The sequence below is a fragment of the Nuphar pumila genome, unplaced genomic scaffold (genome assembly GCF_984573655.1).
Source record: "Nuphar pumila unplaced genomic scaffold, dmNupPumi1.hap1.1 HAP1_SCAFFOLD_1596, whole genome shotgun sequence".
Classification (NCBI taxonomy): Eukaryota; Viridiplantae; Streptophyta; class Magnoliopsida; order Nymphaeales; family Nymphaeaceae; genus Nuphar; species Nuphar pumila.
In genome coordinates this window covers 12,959-32,807 of record NW_028323719.1, presented here as the reverse complement: position 1 = coordinate 32,807, position 19,849 = coordinate 12,959, and the positions used below count along the sequence as shown (strand labels likewise).

At 54.5% G+C, this 19,849-nt stretch overlaps 1 protein-coding gene and 1 long non-coding RNA gene across 2 annotated transcripts; both read right to left on the bottom strand.

The window, feature by feature from the left end:
* Window positions 1–4,828: 4,828 nt before the first annotated feature.
* On the bottom strand, window positions 4,829–19,232 carry LOC149809183 (acyl-coenzyme A oxidase 4, peroxisomal-like). Its single transcript, XM_089994965.1, has 7 exons — window positions 19,134–19,232; window positions 18,172–18,321; window positions 17,267–17,356; window positions 16,763–16,990; window positions 15,986–16,429; window positions 14,634–14,798; window positions 4,829–5,005 (listed from the first exon to the last, which is right to left on the bottom strand). Exons 1-7 carry the CDS (start codon window positions 19,230–19,232, stop codon window positions 4,829–4,831), a joined length of 1,353 nt encoding a protein of 450 aa, XP_089851091.1.
* On the bottom strand, window positions 10,689–12,128 carry LOC149809184 (uncharacterized). Its single transcript, XR_016429846.1, has 4 exons — window positions 12,061–12,128; window positions 11,715–11,804; window positions 11,481–11,600; window positions 10,689–10,760 (listed from the first exon to the last, which is right to left on the bottom strand). It is a non-coding gene; the product is annotated as an uncharacterized LOC149809184 (long non-coding RNA).
* Window positions 19,233–19,849: the final 617 nt, after the last annotated feature.

Below are 19,849 nucleotides of genomic sequence, written 5' to 3'. Positions count from 1 at the left end.
GAACTTGCTAGTGCACTGTGCAGAGCAAAGACGCTCCAAGGTGCACTATCCCACTTCACCTCAACGGAGGTGCTGGATGGCGACAACTTGTACCGGTGTCCACTGAACAACAAGCTGGTGCGGGCTGAGAAAACATGCACCATCCAAGAGCCTCCAAACGTCCTCACGATCCACTTCAAGCGCTTTGAGTTCTCGATGCTGGGTCGCAAGCTCATGAAGCACGTGGAGTTTCCGACCGAGCTTGATCTTGCGCCCTGGCTGCACTCCAGTGCTGCGCGTGGCAACCACCTGTACGTTTCCGGATCCTTGTGCATTGATTTCGGTGACCCACTCACATGGTGTTGACGCCCCCCACCTCGGCTCACAAGTATGCATGTGCAACACGTCTGCACTATCTGCCGATCATGTATTCTGCGTCAAAGCCTGTACAGAAGCGTGTGTCTGGAACCGGAATGGCTGATTCTCATTCTCTGATTGTGTTGGAGCTGATTTTACAATTGGGCAGCCACCTTACGCGACCACATTGTCCTATTGGTGTCGGAAACAAGTGGAGGTGGAGAACGAGGCATGACAGAACAGTTTTGTCAGACAGTCTGATCAGCCGCTTTGAAATACAGGACAGTCCCTATGTGGAGTACAAGGTAAGAAAGGACACTCCCTATGTTGCACCCAAAGTTGGTGTTGTGCCACACTTACCATGCGGGCCGTATAGATCAGTTTTGCTGCGACAATTCTGACCGCCAGCGGCTCCAGCGTCGTTCGCTTAGCCTGTTTCGTGTCCAGGTCGATGCCTTGTTCACGGTCGGCTGTGCACTGCAGGTACGACCTTGTGGGAGTCGTGGTACACCATGGTCATAGCGTGCATAGCGGCCACTATGTGGCGTACGTGCGCGCTGTGGGTATCTGGTACGTGTGTGATGATGCACGCGTTGCACGCTGCGCTGAGCGCGTCGTGCTTGGTCAAAGGGCCTACATATTGATGTACGCTCGACGGGAGCCTCGCAAGTGGCTTCTGCCAAAGCCCGTCGCCGCTCCTCGCGTTCTCCAAGAACGGAGTCGAAACATTCCTGCCAATGCTGCCGCAGACACGTCTGCCAATGCGTCAGCGCCGTCGGACGATGCCGCAGCGCGTCCGTCAGTGGTAGTTCCTGAGAAGGCCTCCATTGCAAATTCGTGCGTTCCTGCTTTCCAAAGCACTATCTCACTATCAGAGATTTGGCACAAGGAACATTCCATGCACATTGCATTGGAACGTGGGTCGACCATGCGTCCCACTCTCAGGCATGCAACGTGCTTGTTGCATGGGGAAGATGCTGAGAATATTTGCCCCCGTCCATGGTACCGATGCCGTGTTGCTTGTCCATTTCCTTTGTCAAATCATGCGCCAAATCCTGTGTGTTTCCATGAGTAGCAAATCAGCCATTGAACGCATGTCAAGGTGCAGAGAATGGCTGTGTCCTCAGCCACGCACCGAAACCTGAAGTTCATATCGTACAAACCGGGGTATTTCGAAACATGTGCAAGTCTGCATGGTCCTGTGTCATCCCAGCCAACGATCGTGCCCCGAGCGAGACGTGATGCACGCGATGTCGCTAACGAGTTGTTGCCTGCAGGAATGAGAAGGTGAGCGAGGGCGCAGAGGCTCCGGGAGGCGATTCACCCACCAAGCTGCGGAGCGGGAAGAGGGTTGGCAAGCGCATGTCGCTCCCCTATCTCATGGCGATCAATATCACCGGCCGAGCTCACCGTGGCTCCATCATGTGCCGCTCCAAGGCTCATGACTCTTCCGCACATGCTGCATCTGCCCAGCCTGCTGCTGTGCCCGCTGCTCCGGCTGCCCCTTCCTCGCCAGTCACGTCGCGCCATGACATCAAGCCAGCTTCCCGCAACGCCGAGAATATGCCGCGGGAGTCGAGGAGCAATGAATCGGTCGGCGTTCGGAATGACGCAGCATCGCACTCCGACCGCTCTGCTGCTAAGCCCAGCTGGCGCGCTGACTCTTCGTCTGATGGTGTTGCTATGCTGCTTCGGGGCTCCGGTAGGCGGCAGCTTCCTGCTGGCCGCTGGGACGATGTGGACCCTGCATTGGCGCGGCAGGCCGACAAGATCGGAAAGCGCGAGCAGCCAAAGCGCAAGGTTCAGGACGAGTACGACCAGGAGTACGATCGCGGCAAGGTGAAAAAGGTCAAGCGCGCTCGCCAGGTGGCGGACAGTGGTGCAGCCGATGGGCCAAGTTCTGAGAAATTCCAGGCCGTGTTTGAGGCGCAGCTGCACGGCCACGACCCTGGTTCCAATGGTGGCAGGGCTGAGACCTCGAGAGCTCGGGGCCGCGGGGAGGGCTCTGACCCTGGCAGGAAGCGGCCTTTTGCTTCTCGAGGGCGGTCTCCCCACGGACGGTCGCCTGAGGGGAGAGAGAACGCGTTCACGGGCCATCGGGGTCGGAAGCGGGACGCAAGTCATGCGGGCAGAGGGAGTCAACGGGGGGGACGATCGCGTGGACGCACTCCACGGGGTCGAGGAGATCGACGAGGTGGCCGCCGTTGGTGATTGCCTGGTTGCAGTCGTCTATCCGCACGTGAAATACGTGCCGTGCAGCCGGCGTTTAACTGGTTTGTTTTGTGTTTGGAATGGGGCCAGACTCACCAGCGTGCATGACAACATACCATAGCACAGTAGTTGGCTTGCTTGCTGCAACGCCTCCAACCGTTTGCAGGCATTTCCTCTGTCTCTCAGGCATTTACATTGACATGCCCTCCCGAAGCATCTCACTGTTGATCACGATGTGTGTTGTGCAACATGTGCATATGCTGTGTCTTTTGCTCGAGTTCTGACTACCTTTAACTCGCCGGTATGACGTGGCATGACAACGCGCTCATCTGTGGGCAGTCACGAGCCATGGTCTTTGCGTGCAACGCAACACTTGCTACGTATGCATTCGTGCGTAGTGAGGTAGCAGCTGTCTTGATCGCAGCGCATCTCCGCCCAGTACCCCTCAGAGAATTTTTTTGTTGAGGTACGATGAACGGATCTACTATGGCGGCTCAAGACGGACTTCCGCAGGAGGCCCCAGATTGGCTTGAGCCAGGTTCTTGTTTGGCTGATCGCCAGCAGATGTGGGATGGATTCTCGGAGAGCGTGAAGAACCAGCTCATCCAGGGCCAGAGGTCGCATGCACTGCTTCAGGACTCGGTGATGGCGACCGACGTTCCGCTCGACAAGGTGCAGGCGATTTGCGATTTGCAGAGCATCAAGTCTTATTTGGATCATCATCCCGATCTTGCGCAGCAGGTTGAGACACTCACTGGTCTGGCGAAGGATGGGCAGGTTGGCGCGCCTGGGCGCATTCTGCAGGCGTTGGGAGTGCGACCGGATTCCGAGTTGAGCAGTGCGTATCCTTCGATTAAGAGAAGTTCACATTGTATATTGTATATTAATGTTGCTTCTTGCGACGATGTGTGGTTCTGCGGGCCTTTAAGCTTTTAGGGTTAGTGGCATGACGTTGGTGCGTCCGTGCGTCGTGGAGTTGGTTGTGTTTCATCCGTGAGGTACTCTTGGTTGCCCTCGTGTTTGGCTTGCGTTGGATTTCCTGGCAAGTTTTCCTGTTTGCTGCGTGTTCGTTTGCGGCTTGCGGGCATGCATACGGCTGGGTAAGCGTGGAGAGTGCTTGGGATATTCTCTCGGGCGAATGCCCGTCGACAGCAGCGGGAGCTGCTTCCCCTTGTTGACACGGGGGGAAAAGGGTGAAGGGGAATGGCCTTGAGCGGGAGCTCTTGTGTTGGCCGGGAATTCTCCTGGGTTGCGGAGGTATGTGGTGCCTGTGGCTGGCGGTGAGCCACCGTGTTGTGCAGGCTGGAAGGAGCAGGCAATGACCGCCGTCAGTCGCGCTATGCCGGGGCAGTCGGGAGCGGCGGAGATGCTGGCAGTCTCCTCACCGTACCTGGACAGCGTGGGCAAGCTGGTGCACCCGACCAACAGCCAACGCGTGACGCTGCCGTTTGGCGCGCCCGGGGTGGTGGAGAACAACATGACCGTGAACGGCAAGGAGCGCATGCCCAAGTTCTATGCGAAACTGGATGTTGTCAAGAAGGACGTTGAGAAGCACCTGCTGTCCCTGGAGGGGCTGCGCCAGATGTTCTCGGAACGGCCTGGGGTGGCTGTGAAGTACGGGTGTGCTCATCCGCTGCGGGACGCTGCGGCGCATTCGGTATACGCTGACCTGATCCTCGCCCAGCTGATGGAAATGTCAGCGCTGCCGGCGCCGCACCAGACGGAGGAGGCGAAGCGGGAGATGTGGTGGCAGGTCATCGTGGCCATCGACCGCTTCGAGGCGTTTCGGTACAGGGAGCGCATCCCGTGGGACGCCCTCGGGGGTATGGTGAATCTCCCAATGTTCATTCTCCTGTCGACGCGGCTGCAGAACATCTTTGATAACGCGAGCAAGGCCAAGTTCGCGGGGGAGAGGACGTCACGCAGGACGCAGCCGTCGTCTACGTGCACGATAAGCTGAAGGCGGCGGGGGTGCTCAACACGGACAGCTCTGTGAGGCGCTGGCAGGTGAAGAGGCCACGCGACAACTTCGCTCCGTCGCCCGGCGCGGGCAGCAACCGCGGGGCCGATCGCAACCCGCCTGCGCGCGATGACCGCGAGGGCGACCGCGGGGGCGCCGGAAGCAACCGTGCCCCGTAACTATCGCATGCGGCCCTAAGGTGGCCTGCGGGTCTGGCCGGGAGTTCAGCGATCTGGCAAGGGGGCCCGGTCGTGGTTCGAGCCCTGATGACGGGGAAAGTGGCGGCGTCCGCGGCAATGGCCACGTCTGCAGTATGGGCACCTAGACGGTGGGTTCACTGGCCAGGGAGGGTCCGTAGATGGGTCTCAGAGCACTTCGACGCCAACCCCCTGCGGCAGCGCCGGCGGGTGTGGGCTGCTCAATGCCACGATTCGGAGCACTTTGAGTTTGTCGCCTACGTGCTCGAGCATGGCTTGGCAGTTGCCGTGCCGGAGCAGCGGCCAGAGCCATACGATGTCCAGAACCACGCCAGCTGCCGCGACCCTATCATGGGGCCGATCGCGGAGCACGTGCTGCGAGGGGAGCGGAGCAGCGGGATGCTCGCGACTCCCGGGAAGTGGTTCATGCAGGAGCAGGCGCGTTGGTGGCACCCATTGGGGGTCATCCACAACGCGCCGGGCAAAGTGAGAATTATCCACGACTTTTCGTCCCCGCACGAAGGCAGCTTGAACGACAGAATTGACTACGTTCGCATGTCGTACGACAGAGTCGATGCGGCCTTCCGGGCTATGAGGCCGGGCTGCTGGATTGCCAAGATTGATATCGCGGCATTTTTCCGCCACATTCCGCTGGACCCTGCAGATTGGGGGCTGATGGGATTCCGCTGGGACGGCATGGGGGCCTTTGTGGACGCACGGCTCAGCTTTGGCCAAAGAAACGCACCGGAAGTGGCCTATTGTTTTTCGATGGCGGTTCTGTGGGCGGTACAGAGGCAGTTGCGAGGCAGGCCTGCCGGGATGGCTGGAAATTTGCGTGGTCTGCAACGACTGGCTGGTCATTGCGGAGCACAAAGCGGATTGCAGGGTAGCTTGGGAGCTCATCATCCAGATGCTTGGCGACCTGGGGTTTGCAGTGAACAGGGAGGCGCACAAGTGCATAGCGCCGTGCAGGACTCTTGTGTGGCTGGGTCTGTCATTGGACTCGACGGCCATGACGGTGGCGCTACCAGCAGACAAGGTGGAGAAAGCCCTCACGCTGGCCCGGGAGGTTCGGGATGCCAAGTCAATTAGTCGGAAACAGCTAGACAAGCTCTTCGGATACCTGTCGTTTTGCAGCACAGTAGTGTTCTGGGGCCGCGCGTTCTTACATGGAGTGCGGCGCCTGCGCTTCCGGCCCAACGGAGGGATGCGCGGTAGTGCGCACAAGCTGCATGTCCCAGCCGCACTAAGGGCGGACATGCAGTGGTGGCTGGACTGCCTGCGGCTGCGCAATGGAGACCGTCGCGTCGCCATCGTGGCCATGGGTGTGGAGCACCAGCAGGCCAACACCTTCCTCGACGCCCGAGGGGGCTCAGGGGGGTTGGCCTCTTTGTCGACCGTGGGTTTCTGGACCTCACAGGCGAGGCATGTAACCTTGAGTACCCGGCCCGGCGGCCGGATGGGACGGCAGCGGTCTTAGCCAGCCCGGGTGTGCGGCGGCAGTTAGAGACCGGCGAATGGCTGGAGCCATCTACCGATGCAAATCATTGGGAAATGTTTGTGTTTTGCGTGCTGCTGGACGTGTACCCTGAGGTGTTCAGGAACAAGTTTACGGTGATACGCTCTGATAGCATGGCTGCTTGCCGCAGCGTGCGTGACTTGACGGCACACATTGATTCTCCTGTCATGGCGCATCTGACTAGGGTGTTCCTGAGCATGTGTGTGCAACTGAATGTGCGTGTTCTTCCGTTGCATATCGCAGGGGTGGACAACGTGTTGGCAGACCCTCTGTCGAGGGATCGTCTGCATGTGTTTGCCGGGCGGGCACATAGTTTGGTGACGGGGTCACACGGGGTTCTCTCACCCTTCCTGGATGCGTTGACTCGTTTGTAGTGCGTACCTGGGGAGTGGCGATTTTTTATTCAGGGCTTGTCTTGTTGCAGTGCCGAATAAGATGGGGATACTTCTGTCATTGCACGCGGAGGCAGTGGGATTTCAACGCCGGGCGCTGGCCGTGACTACAGAAACGCAATACGCGGCGCAGCTGCGGTATTTCGCGGTGTTTTGTGTGCTTGTTACAAGCGACAGGGTTGGCAGAACAGGAAAAACACAGAAACTAACACTGAAAACAACGTCACAAACTAAGACAAAACACACAAGAAAACCAGCAACCTAAGCTACGCCGGGATCTTCCTGCGGTGCATCACACCCTGCATGGAAGTCCGAGCCGACGTTCACGGCGATACGAGAGAGGGACTTGTAGTACATGCGCGCGTTGCCCTTGCACAAAGCACAGCTGAGCTCCCGACGGACGCCACGTACGAAGGCAGCCTTCGCGGTGTTTGGTGTGTTCTTCGACCTGCCATTTGAGGAGCCGACAGAAACAGTTGTTTGCTCCTATGCGGCATTGTTGGCACGCACGCTAGCAGCTGCCAGCGTGCGGCAATATCTCAAGGGCCTGCGCAGCTTCTATGTGAGCCGCGGCCTGCTGGAATTCGCGGACCTGAGCTCTTGGCCGTTGTTGTATCGCACACTGAAGGGTATCGACCGGGTCAAAAAGCTGGGGGCGGGACAGAAACAACCGATCACTCCAGCCATGTTGCTGGCGCTGGGAAATCGGCTGGGGCCACGCATCGTGCAGGAGCCAAAGGTGGCGGCAATATGGGCGTGTATGCTGGTCACTTTCTTTGGGTACTTCCGCAAGAGCAACACAACGAGTGGGCCTGGCCCGTCGGAGAAGTGCTTGCGCGTTTGCGACATGGCCGTCGATCAGGAGGTGTATGCTCTGCGTGTGACTGTGCGGGCGTCTAAGACTCGCCAGGTGGGGGCGGCGCCAACGGTGTGGATAGCTGGCGTGCGGGGACACTCTCTGGATCCGGTGGTTGCGTGGGATAACCATGTGCGGGTTAACCGCTTGGACTATGCGACGGCGGTATTGCCAGCCTTTAGCTTCCGCGTGGGGTCGGCGATTGTGCCCTTGGGGCACGACTGTCTGGTGAAGTCGGCTAATGCCATGGGGGAGCTGGTGGGGGTGGATCCGACCAAGATGGCAGGGCACAGCTTTCGCAGGGGTGGGGCCACCTTTGCCTTTCAGGCGGGGGTGCCGGATGTTCTAATCCAGCGACAAGGGGACTGGCGGTCAACGTGCTATCGTGAGTACGTGACGCCTTCCAAGGCACAGGCGCTGACGTCAACGCGCCAGATGTTTGCGGCCATGCCCGCCAACGTTCTGGCCCACGGTGTAGGCGTGATGCAAGCCGCGGTGGAGCCCGCAGACCACTTGCCCGGCGGACAGCAGGCGTGCGGATTTTAACGTCTGTGTGGGCATGGCCTGGTCTGGGGTGTGTGTGGGTGTGTGTTGACTATTGTTGGGTGATGAGGGGGGGTTTGAGGGGGGGGGATTTGGCGTTCCTACTGTAGAGCATGCGTCTCGGACGGGCCGTGTGTATCCGCCTCTCGTAGGCCCTAAGCCGAGCACCTGGCCGACCAGGGTCAGGTCCGGGGCTTAGGGGTTTCATGCCCCCCTACACTGTCACGCGCAGTGGCTGCCTCATCATCATCATAGTGGAGTGACACCCTGATATACTGCTCGAGTTCTGACTACCTTTAACTCGCCGGTATGACGTGGCATGACAACGCACTCATCTGTGGGCAGTCACGAACCATGGTCTTTGCGTGCAACGCAACACTTGCTACGTATGCATTCGGTGCGTAGTGAGGTAGCAGTTGTGTTGATCGCAGCGCATCTCCGCCCAGTACCCCTCAGAGAATTTTTTTTCTCTCTGACTACATGGTACGTACGGGGGATTTGGCGTTCCTACTGTAGAGCATGCGTCCGGACGGGACGTGTGTATCCGCCTCTCGTAGGCCCTAAGCCGAGCACCTGGCCGACCAGGGTCAGGTCCGGGGCTTAGGGGTTTCATGCCCCCCTACACTGTCACACGCAGTGGCTGCGTTATCATCATCATAGTGGAGTGACACCCTGATATACCTCCGAAAGTGAGAGGCAGTCAAGACTAATACCATTCCCAGATGCGATACATAACGCAATGATATATGACGCGCTCTCTCTCGCGCATTGCTGTGCGTGTTGGACACAACTTCCAGCCAGGATGTGATGAGCCGGCAGAGGGCCCGGTTGAGGTCTGACTTGCTTCGTTGTTTGTTTGTGTCGCAGTGTGCTTTGTCTTCCTTTTTCTTTTCTTTTGTTCGTCTTTCGGTAGCCTTTCCTAGATTTGCCGGCCCTGTCGCTTGTATTACATATGTGTTACAAGCGACAGGGCTGGCAAACCAGGAAAGACCACCAAAACGCGAATGAAAAACAAAGGAAGACAAAGCACACAGCGACACAAACGAAACAACTAAGTAAGACGCTCATCATCCGGGCCCTCCATCGGCTCATCACAGCCCGGCCGGAAGTTGTGCCCGAAACGAACGGCAATGCGCGAGAGAGAGTTGTAATACATGCGCGCATTGCCCTTGCACAGGGCGCAACTGAGCTCCCGACGCACAGTCCGTACGAAAGCGGCCTTGGACACCCGACCTGCCGCCTCCACCAGGTCGCCAAGCTCCGACAAGAACCGCGACGCCGCGACACCTATGCGGCCGTATGACTCAACTGCAAGCGGCACAAAGTCGAACGCAGAGCCTTCGCCAACCTCCGCGAACTCCGCCCGCTTCCTCGCCTCAGCCTTCGCAGCCGCAGACCCTCCAGCCTCCGCTGCGTCTCGCACGTACGATGCAGCCGCCGGGTGCGTGACGACGCAGTCCAGGATGCGGACGCCACCGTCAGGCCAGACCACGAGGATGTCGCCCCGACGTTGAGTGGCAGCCCCTCGCGCCCCCGGGGCCCCAAGGCTGCTGTAAAGCGGCTCCGCGCTCGATGCGCAACCAGCGCGGCGGATGGCATGGCGCCAGGCAAAAGCCCAGATATCATGGCGCACAATTGCCTTGCCAGCGTTGTGTTTGCAGGAGAGAGCGTGGTCCGGCGTCGTCGAGTCGCCAGCGGAGCAGGTGCATGGAGGGGCGTCGATCAGCGACGGCACCCCCAAGCCGAGCCGATGCCGGGCTGCCATGCGAAACTCCGCGTTAGTAAGACGCAGGGCCGACCACACGGGCAGCGCAGTAAGCCAGCCCGACGACGTGCCAGTGGAGGATGTATTACATATATGACGCAGGATTTGGCTGGTATTACATGCCACTTGTACTCCGCGCACATCAAGTTTTTAGAACTCGACAACCCATCCTGTGTGCCGCTCCAAGACTGGTATCAAGGACTAGATATATCTGAGATAGTATCGCTGAACTGGCCAGCTGTCACAATGGAGTTGATACGGCCTTTCTCTCGGGATATGACCACAAGCCCAGGAGGTTATGGTTGCAAAGAGACTCTGTGCTTCGATCTTGCGGTCGAACAGCACATGCACTGACACTGTGACACATGGCGATTTCAGCTTGCCTACCCCTCAATAGCAGCAGAAGACAAGGCTGATGGCGAGCATGTTCGCATTACACCATTGCGTTGAACTTCTCCAAGTACCGAGTGCCCAGGTACCTTATCGTGGGTACAGGCATCTATTGGATTGAATGTAAACTCATGGGTCGAATCATGCAGGAAATTTGCAATCTGTTTCAAAACTGGGCAGCTACAGGTGGACAAAATGATGAAAATGGCAAGTACAGGCAAAATAGTTGACGATTGGCTGGAAGAATTTCCAAGCTATGCATTTGGTCATGTAATTCTGCCACCATACGCACATACAGCTATAACGTTTGCCACAGCGGCGGCGCATGTCATCGCCGCGCTATGTTGGCGTAGCAAGTGATGCAACTAATGGGGGACAGACATAACAATTGTCTCGTTGACATGAAAGGGCCTCGGCTATGTCGTAATTTTTGGCGATGTCCAGTGCATATGCACTTTCATGAAAAAAATCTTTTGGTAGGCTCTGCTTGGTGGTGTTGGGGGCCATGTTCAGGCAGCAATGTGACGTCCTGCTTCACTGCTGACCTTGGCCAGAGTTTCAACTGTCGCCGAAGAACAATTCATTTGCAAACTGCACACATGACACCCGGCCGTTAGCTTTATCTGAACTCCACCACTGGAATATGTGCATGAAACGATGCAACGTCGTGTGCATCTGCCCACTGACTCTATGCAGGCACAAACATCTTCTCAACAGTGCGAAGCGATGGACAAAACACCCAATCAAAACTATGTTATAAAGGTGAATAATCTCTTGTCACCGGATATAGCCCCTGCTGCAGCTCTTGGCACTGATGCGTTTTACATAATGCGAAATGTTCAGAGCGTCTACAGTGTAGGCTACACAAAGCGATGCGCCCTCCTTACTCTCTCGGATAATATGCGACAAGCCGAGACGCGCTACAAACAGGGTGTTGCCATGACATGGGTTGACTGCAATGCTGACCGAGGAGGGGTAGAAAGCGCATGCTGGCAACCGTTGGGTACTATGGGACAAGGATACGAACTTGGTCACAAGCCGCATGCCATGCCGATATACCACTGGGAACTCGGTTCAGAGGAGAACCTTGTGGGATAAAGATATCATGAGGACCAGCTAAGTTGACAGCTTCTTTTGACACAAGTGTTTGCGCACTCACGCACCTTGGGACACGCGATGTTCTCGTGCATGCTTCCGGAATGAACTGCCGGTGAAGAGACATTCATCACGACACGGCGTCCCGCAGAGATAGTGTTACATCTACAGGAATGCTTTTTATGGTTGGAAACGCGGTTGGAAATAGCTGCGTACCAATGCCATAACGGTGCTCGCAGCCGTGAGGGACAGTGCCTGAAAAGGGTCCTGTCCAGCTGCCACGAAGTATGTCGTCACGACGAGTGATCCCATCATGGCGCTCAGCACATCGTACTTCTGCACATATGACCCCCGCTTGAGTTGAGTTGTATTGGCTAACGTCTATTGGCAATGACGATGGTGCTGCGCCAGCACTGAAGTGGCGATTTGCCACCGAGCAGGCGAACGTACCGATGGATACCTCCGATATGTGAAATTCGTGGAAAACGAATCGAAAATGGGGGTTGTCCTGGCTTGTGCCTGTCCAACGAGGCCCGGATTCTATATGAAAACAACCCCTATTAGTCCAAGCCGACAGCTACCTTGTCATGCCGTGTCGTCCCAAGGACTGCGACAAACAATCACAAAAACACATTCATGTATCGTCCCTTGCAAGTTCACTTGGAAACGACCCTAGTGTTGCCTGTTGTCTCCAGTGTATCCAGAGTATCGGAGCAAATCCCAAAGGATCCGACGCAGCAACATAAAGGCAACACAAACATGTGCCAGCGCAAAAAACAACCATAAGGAGACATACCTGGGAAAAAATTATCAGCGATTGCCTGGCGGTTTCAAGCATGCTGGAAGGCTTGCTTGAGGGCTCGAAGTCTGGTTGTGGCTGGTTGGAGGCGCAAACCCGCACATGCCTATGAGAGAAAGGGCGACTTGACGCGCTGTGAATGCATGTGAAGCTCTGCTTTGCGCTGCAGGAGCGCTGTGGGCGCACCGACATTTTGAAGGTGGAGCAGGTCATGGTGCAACGGTGCTCGGAGGTAAACGTAGGGGTGAGCGACTTGTACTGTGCTGACGCTGTTAAATATGCGGAATCTATCGGTGCAAACAACTGGCTCTGCATTTACTCATGCCATAGGACGGGTGCTTGCTGCATTTGTCACGAAGCAGGGGCTGATACGCAATCTCCACGACGAACACGTTGAAGTTGATCGACATAGATCTCATGTAAATATCCATAGGGCAGATTGAGAGATCTTATGTGAAAGTATCCATTAGTATCTAGATAGGGCAGATAGGGCAGATAGGGCGATCCCGCCAAGGCTTTCACCACAAAAGCGTAGCAAGGCGGGAGCACACCAGGCGTGAGGGCACAAACGAAGGGGGGCGATCCTTTGATGCGACTACTACTTTGTTTGGCTTGAACCTTGTGTATCATACTAATCCACCAGAATCGGAAGTATGTTTATCTCGCGAACAGCAGCGGGTCCTGGACGGGTCGTGCCAAGGTGCGTGAAAGCGCACTCGTCAAGCGCCGGAAGGCATGTTGACAGGCGTGCCGTGATTCTTGCGACTTTGGCTCCTCTTACTGTGTCACAAAGCAGCCTTGCCTCTGAATTTGCGGACGATAAGGCGGTAGCAACGTTGAATCGACAGGGTTCTTTCAGCTTATCGGATGCAGAATGGAGAGCCAAACTGACTGCCTCGCAATATGATGTATTGAGAAAGGAGGCAACTGAGTTACCTTTCAGCAGTTCGCTGAACTCTGAAAAGCGGACAGGTGAGCTCGAAGCACTCCATCCTGCACGTGTTTCGTCTAGCAGTAGGGGTTGGTTGCTAACTATGATCAGAGAATGATATTGCCTGAGCAATTTAGGTTTATCGATTGTTGATAGACTTTTTGATGAGTTCACCGCAACCGACCGCCTCGGACACGTCTTGCACTTTATAGGGTTGCATGCCAGGCAGTGTCGCATTATTATGCTCCATTCGCCTACACTCATCTCTAAATCTCGGACCCCCCCACGAATTTCGAAGAAGAATGGAACGCGCAAATAATCGAGTGTTGTTGGATCGATCAGCATCTTTCCCCATGAAAGAAAAGCTATCTCCAGATCAGATACCCTGGTGGGTTTTACCGTGGAACTTTTTGTTCTGCTAAAAAAAGTGCCTCACTAAGATCAGAGTTTCACAGTGGATTGCCATTCATTACAACGTGCAGCCGTGTATGCAAGAAAAACAAGCAATCATCTAAAATATTCGCAAACAATGCCTTGGCACCAACCAAGCATGGCAGAGCACTAGGACCGGAATGCAAACCTGCGGGTAAGCATGGTCAAATGTGATGTTTCGCAAACAATGCCTTGGCACCAACCAAGCATGGCAGAGCACTAGGACCGGAATGCAAACCTGCGGGTAAGCATGGTCAAATGTGATGTTATCATTATGGAATTGCATTTGAGGGCAATGTCCAAAGGAGGACGTGACGACATGTGAAAAGGACCCCTGTGCCCGGGTGTAGTCGTCTCCACTGTCATAAAATTTTATACTTCTTTCATAATCTTCAATCGAGAGTTGAGCATGATATCCTATTTGCAACGCGAATGTCCCTGAAGTGCTTCGATGAGAATCAACAGATGATTGACGGGCATTCACACTCAATGTGCTCGAGCTCAACCAAGCATGGTGTCCGCACCCTGAGTTTACTTTGTGGGTAGTCGTGCTGTCACATCCTTGAGAGCTTGCAGGTATCTTCAAGTGTGCAGGTTGTGACGCGCCACTCTTTTCATCGGCAACCAAGTACGATTCTGGCACAGGTTGGCCATCATTTTATGCCCCTTTGCCAGATGCCGTGTCTGAGTTGCCGGATTACTCCATTTTCTTTCTTCCAAGAACGGAAGTACGCTGCAAACGTTGCCAGGGCCACCTCGGCCATGTCTTCAACGACGGGCCCAAGCCGACTGGTCTCCGGTATTGCATGAACGGCTTGGCCATGACATTTGAGCCAAAGACTGTTTAGTAAGTGGAAAGTGACTGGATGATAGTGGTTTTTGTTCTCCCTGCTAATGCTAGAGCTTAGATGACCGTGCATGACCACCACCATTGTGCAATGTAGGGTTGCCTGAACAGTCAACACGATCGGGAATACCTGCTAGTATTGTCACCGTGGATATTGTGATGCCTGTGATGCAAGCGAGCTTTTCATCGTGTAAAATTATCTGTTGGAATCTGAAGTGTAAACGGAGGCTGATGAGCACATGAAGAGCACACCCCTACTATGCATGACAAGTGACCTACACATTCCTCCATCAGGATCCTTGAAGTCTACGTCTTTGACCACCAAGTTTGTCAAACCCCAAGAACATCAGCCTATCTTGCCTTGAAAGCTGAAATACCAGTGATGCCGCGAGCTGCCACCAAGCTGTTGATGTCGTACGTCCCCTCGTATGTGTAGATTGCTTCAAGGTCGCAGAAGGCCTTGGCAACCAGGAAGTCTGAGACGACTCCATTGCCTCCGAGCAATTCACGGCCTTGGGAGCACACCTGCAATGCATGCTTCCCTCACATGTGATGATTGCTTTCGAGCTGAGCAACCTACCGTAGTAAATTAAACATATGGTTGAGAAAATGAGGGGCGTTACGGCATTACATTATTAAACAACCGTCAATTAGGTTGAAGTCCAAAACATTACGCGTTTCAATTTATTAAACAACCGTTCATACGGTTGAGGAAATGACTGGCGCCGCAGGCGATTTTTTTTTCAAGGTACAGCAATTTGTACCGCTTGCGGGCGAAGCCTCGCGCATTCTGGTCCCGTGCCACAGGTGTAGGAGAGTACTGTCGCTTTCGCTTGTTCTTGGAACCCTCGGGCCTGCCAACCCTTCGCTTGGCGGGCTGTGTCTGAGCTGTGTCAGGCAACTCACCCCTATCCACCCCATCGGAACCCTCGGGCAACTCACCCCTATCCACACCATCGTCGAGCAAGCGGGCTGGTGCGTCCTGGGAAGCCAGCGCAGCCTTCCTTTCTCGGAAGCGTTTCACACGTGCATGGGATAGAACTCTCTTTCTGATTACTTCCTTCTGCCTTCGCTCCAGCTCAGCCGGGCAATCACCATCATCTGCACTAACATCTAACACCAGGGGCGCTCTGTCATCTTTGTCAAACAAGTAATCATCAATGCGATTCCATTCTCGCTCATCATGTTCGGCTTTTTCAGCAGTTGTCATGTCCTTCACCTTCTTGAAACACAGCAATGACTGCCTTTGCTTGCGTGAACCGGCCCCAGCTGGGGTGGACGGTGCGTGACAGTGCATGTTGACAAAATGGTGGTTTCTGCAAGGTAAGATGGGCCCTTATATGCTTACATTCATGACAGGGTTTGTTCTGGTGTCGGGCTTCGAATAGGCCAGGGTACACAGGGTGCCGCAGGCACCTTAAGAAAATTCTGGACAGAGTTACCCGTTACATCCAACATTTATTAAACAACCGTTCACAAGGTTTTTTTTTCCCCCAATCATTACGCGCTACCAATATAATAAACGCCAAGGAAGGTTGTCCGGCCCAGCGTTACGCGTTACGAACCATATGTTTGATTTACTACGGTAGTCCTTGCTTATCTATGTGATGTTATGATGGTTGTATCAGCCATCGCCTCCCTGAGTGACTGTCCTTGCGAGGCACCCAAAGTGAGGAGACATGCGACCTTTCTTGAGATGCCAGAGTACATACCTGCCGGGCCTGCAAAGTGATCCACGCTTTGACAAGGCTCGCTTGGCTGTGGCTCATGGCGTTGTTCTCGCTGAGCTGACTCAGCCGCAGTGCCATCAGAAACATGGCTTGAATCGTGCCAGCCATACGCGCAAGTTTTTCCTGCGAGAGCTGAAATGCGGCGATTGGCCGCCCAAATTGCTTGCGCTGCTTTGTGTATCGCACACACATGTCGTACACGCCCATGCAAATGCCGACAGGCTGCCACGCCACCATGATGCGGCTGATTGCGAGGACCTTGTTGGTGTCCTGGAACGAGCTGACTCCCTCCAGTCTGTCTGAGTCCGGCACAAACACCTCCTGGAAGGTCATGTCGGCATTTTGCACGCATCGCAGCGCAATCTTGTTCTCAATCTTCTTTGTGGTGAAACCTGCTGCTCCCTTACGCACGATGAAGGCGTTGACCTGCTCGGACGTTAAACCACGTTCACAGGACAGCACCGGCACTTTGGCACATTGTTCCCAACCATGTTTGAGAAGATGATTAGCTAATCTGAGTTGACTTGCCTCCAAATGCTCTCAAAACACTTCTGTACCATGGCATGCAGTATGCATTTGATTTCAAAGCTGCAGTTGGGATTCACCCACGTCTATGACGACGAGGTAGTGCAGTAAATGTTGCAATGACATCCATTAATAGGGGGCAAGTGCCCTGCAAACAGGGCAGATTGGTGATGACACATCCGCTTGTTTCATGGCCACATAGGTCACAAGTCACAGGTCAGAATGAACCAACACCTGCTGCGTCTCAAGGTTACGCGCCCAGATGATCGATACATCCGACCATGTGCCATTCCCAATCCAGCGCTTTTGCCCATTGAGCCGCCAGCCCCCCGGCACGCGGTGCGCTGTGGTAGTGAGTGCTGAAGCGTCGCTACCATTGGAAGGCTCTGTGAGCGCCCAGCAGCCGACCTTGGTCAAGTCCGCCATTCCTGGCAGCCACTCATGCTTCTGCTCCTCAGATCCCTGCAACAAATTGCACTGTTATGATGTTGCAGGTATGCGCTATTCCTCCGTTTTGAGGAAGGAGCCGTCGGAGACGTGATGAAGAATCTACGTCGTGCAGTACGCTTCACTTTCCCCCATTCCCAATCCCCAATCGCACCAGGCACAATCCGGTCGATGCAGAACTTGTTTATGATTGCCTTGATGTGAGCTATGACAGCCTGCAACTTCAATGCTGCGGACAGAACTCACTCTTATACACGTGTTCGTAGCAGAACGACATAGCAGTATACGCACCAAAAGGCCGATGGTCAACGCTGCCAGGCAGTTGTGGACCAGCAAAAATGTGCTCATGGAGGCATCAACCCTCGCAATCTCCACAACACCCTGCATGCCAGCCACAGCAATTAGGAACGTGGGTTTGTTCTAAATGGCAGGATGAATGAGGCCTTGTTCTCATCTTGAGGGTTCAATGCAAAGATGCTCATCCCTACAGACACAATCTGTAGATTCTTTGGTTCTCGGCCATGTAACGGTAGATGCATGTCGTGCTACAAAGGCTGGGTATCTCGTACAGATGCTGATGTATGCAACACGCTGAGCTTATTGCAACCTCTACCATGCATTGAAGCCCACACCCTCATCAGCAAAGGTTCTAGGGTGATAAAACACCGTGCCCTCATAGCCTCAGGTATCCTAACTGTTGGCTGTACCATGTACTCCCGACTCAAAGGGCTATTTCCAACATCAGGAAGACAGGTAGCTGCAAATGGCCGATGTTCAGCAACAACTGTTGAAGTGACACGCGACAGCAGATGAATGTCAGCAAGCAAGGTCAAGTCCGACATTAAAACTCCAGCTGATTTCATGTGTGCCTGGTATGTCGCATGAGGCTTACAGAGTTCTAAGTTCCGGAACTCATCACGCTCAGGATGAGCATGAATGCGCCTTGACAAGGGCTGCCTTACGCAGTTGCTGAGAACGTAACCCGAGAAACATGCATGCAACAAGATCATTAGAATCAAATTCTATATCTTCTGCTAATCATCCAGTCATCCTGGATAACACGTGTCACTCACTTGGGATGGCTCTTTTCGTATGTTTAGATAAGACAGTCTTACACAAGGTCTAGGTCCTAGGTCGACAAGGTAGGCTGATGTAACAGTGCTCGTGGTCTTGCATATCAGAGTGGCTGCACGCACCATTGCCAAGGCAGTGACAGTGAGTCCTGGGCACCCATAACCCTTAATCGTGCCACCCCCCAGTCCCAACTTTGCGAGCTTGGGCACCAGCGCAAAAGGAAACTCAGCCTTTTCCCAAAACTCCACAATCACAGGAGCAACCTCCGCCACCTGCAAACACCACCGCGAATGGTCTATACACATAGTTGTGCATAGCAATCTGCTTTACGATCGCATTTCGCGGACGTTCCTGGCAGCCAGGTGCCAGCATAACAAGCATTCGCCTACTCAAGTTACATGCCACCAGAAAAAGCAATCACAACGACCGCAAAGTTGTGAGGATACATTGACCCAAACAAGAGGCCAGCCAGAAATGGGTTGACATTTTCAGGCAGTGAGGGGTTTAAAGGTTCATTGCTTGCCCCGAAGTCAATCAGCATACTGCAGTTCAGTACGCTTGCCATATACTGTCTGACCGTGAGCACAATTCTAGCCACTGCTAAAGAGGAATGTGTTCGAAATGACCTTCAACTGTTGTCCGTACTGGCAGCGCAGTGCGGGTGCCAGTCAAACCTTTGTAATCATTCGCACCCATAATGTGCGGACAGGCCAGCTGCATACCAAGTGAGCAGCATTTTCATACATCTGGCCTTCATGCAGAGGCGAAACATTGCATGCTGCGATATTTGATGTGCACAGACCCACCTTGTGTCGAGACATCATTAGTCAACGTCCCTGTCTACATGGGATGCACTCCATCTTCCTGTTCAGTTGTACGTTGTCATGTCATCTGGTGTAGTAATTTTCAAACCAAATCGTTTTGGACACAATCGCTCACTTCCTGAGGAGTGCACAAGCGCCCAACAGCGGCTGGGACCAGGACTCGGCAGTGGCTTGGTCCCCCCGCGCTTGTTCCAACCCAGATCATGCCCACATGATTGGTGACCAAGATTAGAAAGGGCATCAGGTTCTGCGGCACTCACCATGAAGCTCCTCACTTTAAGTCGCAGTTCATTCTCCGCTGGAGAGAGAAGCTGCCCCAGGTCGAGCAAATCATGCACAGCTGGGGGGAACGATCGCATCGTCTGCGCCTGTGGGAAGCAATCGTCGAATGCCATGGCATCTGTTGCGCATCGGGTCAAGTCTGCACTCAAATCGATTTTTCGTCACGCTTCGATTTGATGTGTCGGCCTTGGGATGTCGATGATGACGACGATGCGGGCGTCAGGGTTAGCGCGCTGAGATTGCAATGGCGCCATTCATGGGGCCATTGTACTACATGACCCATACATGGGATGAACTGAGAAGACTTGGTCAAGAGGGCGACCTGCACCTATGAAGATGATTGCCTGACCTCGTGAGAGCAAAACAAGGCTTATCTGCACGACACTGTAGGTTGTGACGTGTGCGCATATCTATAAACGTGCGCATGTGCATTTGCCCACGCTTTTCAGCGACGCGCAGACATGAGTGCTTCCTCCATAAACTTATTGTGATCTGCGTTCATTAATGGTCTTCGTTCCACGACCATGCATCATTATGCTGCTATCGAATGGCAAGACTGCGTGACGGGGCATTTTACGACAGACCTGGGTCTTCACTCCTAACGTCCTGTGATTCCAATTGGCCAGCGAGAATTCGCAGACGTCCCTCAGCTCGGCCTGTCATGTTGATAGGTGTTCCAGCGACTCCAGGGCCG